We start from the raw sequence: 7,565 nt of genomic DNA, 5'->3' as shown, positions 1-7,565 counted from the left end.
TTCTCTCACAGTTAGGAGGCTAGGAGTCCAAATTTAGGGTGCCAGCTCTAGGGGAAGGCTTTCTCTCTGTCGGCTCTGGGGGAAGGGCCTTGTCTCTTCAGCTTCTGCTTCCCGGTTCCTTGGCGATCTCCGTGTGGCTTGGCTTCTGTCTTCCCCCATCTCTGCTCTGCTAACTTGTTTAATCTCTCTTATATCTCAGAAGAGATTGACTCAAGATACACCCTACAACAACCTTGCCTCCTTAACATAACAAAGACAGCCCATTCCCAAATGGGATTATAACCACAGACACAGAGATTAGGATTTACAACACATATTTTGGGTGATACAATTCAACCCATAACACTGTTATTCCCAGTTACTCTTTGTTACCCCAGTTATGCAATGTTCTTACCCCCATGTTACTCTGCATTTTTACCCCCCGTTACTTGACAGTGTTACCCCAGTTACTTGGTGTTACCTCCGTTACTAGTACCCTGGGTGCCATGCTCTGTCCCGACGTGGGTGCTGTTGCTCCATGGCATGGTGGAAGGCCCAGAATGATGGCCTTCTGTCTGTCCCCAAGTCACGTTTGGATGACAGGTGTCTTGCCCCTTGTCCAGGGTGTTTGGAATCCAGACACTGTGGCCTCTGAGGTGGGTTTTTTCAGTAGCGAGCAAGCACACTGGTCCTCAGCCTACATCTCAGTCTCTGGAGTGGTCAGTGAGGGTGACCCCAGAACCTAGCAGGGTCCCTGAGCCTGCCTGGTGGCCAACACTTGCCCTCTCTGCTGCCTAGATATCTACAATGCTGGGGGTGGGGTGTGAGTCCTGCGGGGGCAGGGCAGCGATGACGGTCACAGGGTGGGGAGGGGCCTGGAGCTCTAGGCCTGGTAGAGAGCAAGGCTGGGTCGCAGCTCTGGCCCCCTCTAGCTCTGCACAGGACACTGGGGTGCCCATAAAAAAAGCTGAGGGAAGAACTGGCAGGAGGAGCTGGGAGAGGCGGGGTCCTGCTGCACCCACCGTGGCTTGCTGGGGGCCAGGTCTCCCGCGGGGTTCTCATCCCGTCTCGTCTCTCCCCAGGCCAGGATGCTGGGCTCCCGAAACTGGCGGGCCATGCAGGACATGCGCAGGTACCGGCACCACTACCCGGTACGTCGCCTCCCGGCCCTCGCCGCAGAGGGCCAGCCCCGGAGGTCCTCGCGGGGACAGTGGGGCCATAGGGCCTGCCAGCCCGTGTTCTCAGAGTGTCCCCGAGTCCTGCCGGGTAGAGGGCTCCATGCTGCCCTTGCCATTGCCCGACCTGATACAGGTCATACCCCTGCTCCCTGTCACGGTGGCTGGCGCATCACCTCCCCTCTGAGCTGGGGCCCTTGCCTGTAGACACACCGGCGTCACGCTGCACATCAGGGATGTCATCACACCGCTTGGGCTACGTCTGGCCACGGGGACTGCCCCCACCCGCTACCTCACTGCAGTCTCCCTGGGGTGGTCATCCTTGTCCTCTAGTTTGGGATTGGGAGTGTCACCCTGCCCTCTGCACCCACGGACTGCCTCTGGATCACAGACAAAGGGGGCTTCCCGGCCGCCCGCCCGCCGAGGGTGGCCACCAACGGCCCCCTGCTGGTGACCAGAGGGGCTCCTGTGCTTCGAGCTTGGAGGAAAGTCCTCGCCGGTGGGCGAGGGGCCAGGCCGGCACCCTGGGAGTCTCGGGCGAACTGTCAGGATGTCCCGAGAGCAGACCACCCCCCCCGACCGCCCCCAGGGACGCTCTGGTGAGGCCTTGGGTGCCTGCCTCTGATCCCCACCGCCCCGTGTCTCTGCAGGATCTGGTACAACGAGACAGCAATGGGGACATGCCCAACCTGAGTTTCTACAAAAACGAGATCCGGTTCCTGCCAAATGGTGCGTGGCCACCTCAGCCACCAGCTGTGCTGTCCTGGCCTGGTGGGGTGTCTGGGCTTCGATGCTGCGTGTTCCTCTTTCCACTCCTGGGCTGGGTCCCCACGTGGGACGGTAGCTGTCACGTGCCTCCACAGCACTCCCTGGAGGCCACCCCCCAGGACTCCCAGTCTTCCAGCTGAGTCTCTAGGGTGGGGCCAGCCCCCAACCGACAGCGACCCATGTGTGTCAGAATAAAACTGGGCTCCACAGGGTTTCCAGGTGCTGTGATCTTTAGGAAGTAGATCACCAGGTCTTTCTTCCAAGGTACCTCTGGGTGGACTTGGATTACCAGCCCTTTGGTTAGCAGCCAAGTACTCAGCCATGTGCACCGCCCAGGGATAGAAAGGCCAGAGAGTTTCTGAGCAGTGACCCAGCTCTGACCTGACCCTTGATAGCAGCAGAGCTGTTACTCCTAAACTAATAGGAGCTAAGAACAATTTTTACATTTTTAATTGGCTGGAAAAAAATTAAAAGTATCGTATTTTGTGGCACGTGAAAGTTACATAAGATCCAACTCTCAGTGTCCCTTGCTGAAGTTTTGTGGGCACACGTCCATGCCCACTCCTCTGCATGTTCACGGCTGCTTTGGCACTCCAGTGGCAGAGGCCACGTGCCCACAAAGCCAGCAGCCCTGACCGGCAGGTCCTCTGTGGAAACAGTGTGCCAGCCCCACCCTAGACCAGGTGACAGGCTGAGTTCAACTGGAGGGTTGTTGGGGACAGGGCTCTGGCCTCACAGACGAGGACTGGGGATGCCAGGGGCCACCTGTGCCTCGTCTGCAAGGATGGGGCTGGGTGGGGCCAGCTGTCCTGCAGAGGAGCTGTGGCCCACCCACCCAGCGTCACCCTTGGCACATTAGAAGGCTCTGTGTCCAGGCTGCAGGGGCCAGGAACCAAAGTTGGGGGGTTGAAATCAGGCAGCAGCTGTAATCCTTGGGACATCCCTGGAGCCCAGGGCGGTGGGTGGTCTGCAGGGGCCTTGGTGGTCCACACTGACCTGTCTCCTGGGGCTCCCAGGCTGCTTCATTGAGGAGATTCTCCAGGACTGGAGGGACGACTACGACCTCCTGGAGGACAATCACTCCTACATCCAGTGGTGAGGGAGGGGTGCAGGGAGAGGGGCAGCTGAGCGCAGAGGGGAGGGGGCCTCTGTGGCCCTGGGGAAGGAGGGGTCCTCGGCGTGCCCCAGGCAGCGCTAGTTTTCCCCCTGGCTCCTGTGTTCCCTGAGCTGGTTCGCCGGCCTTCCAGGAGCTCTGTCCACGTTCCAGGCGCCCTGGATGCTTATCGCAGAGCCGTGGGGCCAGGGACTGTTGGGAGAGGACTCCAGCCTGTGCCACGGTCTTGGGGGGCTTTAGTCCAGCAGTCCCTGTGGTTAGGGGCCCAAGTGAACTTGGGGGGCGGGAAGAACCGCAGACCAGATGCCTGCTGGACCAGTCACCCCGTTGTCCTAGAGGCGATGGGCTGGCTCTTGTGGGGGTGCAGGTGGAGAAGGGGTAGTTCAGGCCCCAGGTACGTCCTTGTGAGCCCACAGGGGCAGCTGGGAGCGAATGTCCAGGAAAGCTCACGTGACGGGGCTGGTGGCTAGCGTGCTTGGGAGAGATCCCAGACATGCCATGCACCTGGGGCTGAGGACAGCAGTCTCAGGGAGCATGCGAGCGGGGAGCCCCTCCTGACCTGCAAGGGACCCTGGAAGAGAGAGAACAAAGAATAAAAAAGACAGCCCCCCATCCTGCCTACTTGAAGTGGCCACTCTGCCAGCCTGACTGAGTTCTCCCTCCAGGTCCCATGCTGAGCAGACAGTGAACCCCTGCAGGCCCAGCGCCAGCGACCCAGCCCACACCCCTTACCCTGGGCATTAGGTCCTTGCCCAGGCAGCCCCCTTCTCTAGGGAAGAGGACGTAAGCCTGGTGGGGGTGGGGGTCTGCCCATGTCACTCAGCGAGCGTGTGGCCAGGCTGACTGGCAGCGGGTGGCAGGATTCTATCTGGGGCTGAGCCGACTTTCTCCCGCAGGCTCTTTCCTCTGCGGGAACCAGGAGTGAACTGGCACGCCAAGCCCCTCACGCTGAGGGAGATCGAGGTGAGCCCTGGTTCTTGGGTGCCGGTTGGGAGGCTGGGGGATTACGTCAGAATCTGCACGCAGCCCAAGCACACTCAGGAGCTGGCTGGAATGTGGCAGGAGCAGAAGGAGCCCCAGTTTAATTATTCTTCCCCCAAAGTGGTCCTTGCCCCCCTGCCCCCCTGTGGTGCTCCCTGAGGCCGCCAGGGGCAGAGGCCAGGGGAGGACCAGTGACAAGGACTTTGCCTTCATCGCCCCTGGTTTCAGCTCGAGTAGGGGCGCTGAGTCTAGGAGCCGCCCCTGGAGGGCCAGAGGGGTGTGGTGGCCGAGCTGCACCTCGGAGGCTCACTGAGGGGGGCCAGGTGTTCCCTGCCCGCGTGGGTCCCCACGGCGCGGTTGGCAAGGCCTGGAGCGGCGCGGAGGCGTCAGTGTGCCCCCATGGTCACCATCTCGCCCTGAAAGTCAGAGTCTAGGCCTCGCTCTTCCCGAAGCCAGCTTTCTGGATATGCCCACACCCTGACACCGCCTGGGACACTCCCTGGGAGGATCGTCGACAGTGTCTGAGCGCTCCGCGGGTTTTCCAGGCATTCAAAAGCTGCCCGGAGGTCATGGAGCGGTTCGTCCTGGCCTACGAGCTCATGCTGGGCTTCTACGGGGTCGAGCTGGAGGACCGGGTCACAGGTGCAGTGTGCCGCGCACACAACTACCAGAAGCGCTTCCAGAACCTAAACTGGTGAGGCCGGGCACCTTCCACCCGCCCCGCCCTGCCGGGCTGGGTTTCCAGTTGGGGTGGCTTCAGGCAGGTGTGGCGGGGCACTTGCAGTGTGAGGCCCCAGCACTTGGGCAAGTAACTAAGGATCTCTGTTGGTGGACGGTGGGGCGCTGACCACAGGGTGGGGGAGTTTAAGGAAACCGCATGTGTCAGTTTTGCTTCTTGCCTGCCCACAGGGTAGTCAGGGTTTCTCAGGGGCACCATCGACTGCAGCGCCCTGGCTTCACCCCCAAATGCCAGGAGCACCCCTGTGGATATGGCCAGCACAGACTCCCTAATAAGGGAGGTATCAGACCCCGACCGAGGGCCTCCAGGCAGACGGAATGGGATCGCAGGGGCTCTCTGTGCAGGGGGCACGGCCACCCCTGCACCCCTGCCCTGGGCCGCCTCAAGCCATGCTCTTCCCCAGAGGGCAGGGGGAGGACCTGGACCATGGAGACAGCCCCAGAGCCCGTGGCCCTTCTGGACCAGGCACCAGAACTCTAACCCACCTGCCCACAGGCCACACCCTGGGCCCAGGGAGGCGGGGTGGGTTGGAGTCACTGGTGGGCACTAGGCTCCCGGAGGTGTGGGGGTGGAGCCTTCCGGCTGCCCTAGTCAGGGATGGGCCTGGTAGGGCAGCCCCTCCCGGGACTCTTCAGCTCACTCCACCCCACCCCCCAGGCACAGCCACAACAACCTCCGCATCACGCGCATCCTCAAGTCGCTGGGCGAGTTGGGGCTGGATCACTACCAGGCGCCGCTGGCGCGCTTCTTCCTGAAGGAGACGCTGGTGTGCCGGCAACTGCCTGCCGTGCGTCAGAGCGCGCTGGACTACTTTGTGTTCGCTGTGCGCTGCCGCCGCCAGCGCCGCGCGCTCCTGCGCTTCGCCTGGGAACACTTCCGGCCACGCTGCAAGTTCGTCTGGGCGCCACATGACAAGCTGCTGCGGCTCCCCCTCCGCTCGCCTACCCGCCAGCGAGAGGATGACAGTCCCGGGGGACCCCTCGACGAGGCCAGCGCCCGAGGTCGGACCTGCGGGCCGGGCGGGGACAGTGCGCCCCAGGAGGCAAAATCCTCCAAGGGAGACCCGGAAGATGCGCCCAGCGAGGTGGATGCGTGCGGTGAGCAGGGGCCTGAGCCGTCAAGCCCCAAAGAGAGCAAGAAGAGGAAACTGGAAGTGAACCGGCCTGAGCAGGCCGCAGGGGAGCCAGGCCCACAGAGCGCCTCGGAGGTGGAAAAAATAGCCCTGAACCTGGAGGGGTGCGCCCTCAGTCAGGGCAGCCTCGGGGTGGGCGCCCAGGACACCGAGGAAGACGAGCGGCCCTGCCCCCAGCCCATGGAGGCCAAGGTGGCTGCTGATGAGGTCAGGAAGCGGCGGAAGGTGGACGAGGGCGCAGCCGCCAGTGGTGAGGCCCAGATGCCGGCTCCCACCTCAGGCCCGGCTGCATCAGAGGGACCCGAAGCCAGAGAGGGCGAGAGTGGTGTGGGCAAGGAAGCAGAAGGCGCGGCAGGGGAGGAGCAGAGTGCTCCCGGGAGCCCTGCAGAGGGCCCAGCCCAGGCCACCACCGGGCCCCAAGTGGATGAAGGGGCAGCGGCCGGGGCGGGGCCTTTAGCCACACCCACAGAGCCATAGAGGAGGGGGTGCAGGCTGCACCTCCAGCCACCTCGAGGCAGCCCTGCCGGTGAGGGGTTGGGGACAAGGGTCCTGGGAGCCCTGTTGTCTGCCTTTCCCAGCGCCCGGCAGTGCTGGCCTCTCCCTGGGGGGGGTGCGGGTCAGGTCACTGCAGCACACACACGCACCCCCCAGGGAAGACCGAGACCCCTTGGGGAGGTCAAATACGGACTGCAGAATTCTTACCTCGAAGGAGAGGATTTCCGGCTGTTTCCTGCCCCAGTCCTTCTTTATCTTTGTAAATTGACCTTAGGGGACTGGGGTAGGGGCTCATTTTCTTAGTGTGGTGCCGGGTCCTTTTCTGAATAAACTCATTGGACTTCAAGTTTCGGGGGCATGAATGGGACCCTGTCAGTGGTGGGTGGTCTCTGGACTTGCTTCCTCCCCTTGGGTTCAGAGTGGCCTTGTGGGGCTGCAGCACGGTTCTGCCCAGTGGGCGGTCCTCCAGGCTGTCACTGCCCCGCAGCGCACAAGACGCCGGAGCCTCTCTCCCGCACACCGCCGAGCACAGACACGCTTTTTTTAATATTTGGTGTTTGGGGTGAAGGTTTACACAGCAGTTTAGGTTCCCACTCAACAGCTTCTGAGCTGAGCACACAGCCGCAGTGTCTCTGGGGGCTGGACACTTGGTCCCTTTGTCTTGTCAACAGTTCACAGTGAGTGAGGACTCGTGCGTGGCCCCGTAGATGGGCTGAGTGTGCTGGAGAGGGGCGTTTGGAGGCCCCCTGGGCCTGCAGCGGGCTGCTCTGCCTGTCCTACTTTGGGGTATGTGATGTGCCGGGGCAGCCAGCTCAGCATGGCTTTCTGCAGTTGTGTCTCCCTGCCTCCCCGCCCCGCCAAAAGCTGGCCCTCCACACAAGATGCCACCCTCTCTAGGCCCCCTGGGCTCCATCCAATCCAACAGCTCCCTCCCAGAAGGCTTGGTGACCCTCAGCCTGGTTGTTCCTGAGCCAGGACCCCTCCCTGAGTATAACGGGGGTTCAGAGGAGGGTCCCAACTCCTGGCTGCCCTGGGGATGAGGTTACTAGAGGTCAGAACCTGCTGGGTTCTGAGGGGGCATCATTCGTTCTGGAGCCCTAGTGGCACAGGGGTTAAGTGCTTGGCTGCTAACTGAAAGGTCAGCGGTTTTAACCAGCCAGCTGCTTCCTGGGAGAAAGATGT

The 7,565-nt window shown here is 62.1% G+C and overlaps 1 protein-coding gene across 1 annotated transcript; it reads left to right on the top strand.

Moving 5' to 3' along the window:
• The first annotated feature begins 1,064 nt into the window (after positions 1 to 1,064).
• OGFR (opioid growth factor receptor) lies at positions 1,065 to 6,976 on the top strand. Its single transcript, XM_023742608.1, has 6 exons — positions 1,065 to 1,130; positions 1,805 to 1,883; positions 2,939 to 3,017; positions 3,933 to 3,999; positions 4,563 to 4,711; positions 5,414 to 6,976. The coding sequence occupies exons 1-6, from the start codon at positions 1,068 to 1,070 to the stop codon at positions 6,363 to 6,365; spliced, it is 1,389 nt and encodes a 462-aa protein (XP_023598376.1). The 5' UTR covers positions 1,065 to 1,067; the 3' UTR covers positions 6,366 to 6,976.
• The last annotated feature ends 589 nt before the right edge of the window (positions 6,977 to 7,565 follow it).

This window comes from Trichechus manatus, unplaced genomic scaffold, assembly GCF_000243295.1.
Source record: "Trichechus manatus latirostris isolate Lorelei unplaced genomic scaffold, TriManLat1.0 scaffold00008, whole genome shotgun sequence".
Classification (NCBI taxonomy): Eukaryota; Metazoa; Chordata; class Mammalia; order Sirenia; family Trichechidae; genus Trichechus; species Trichechus manatus.
This window is presented reverse-complemented; position numbering and strand designations above follow the sequence as displayed.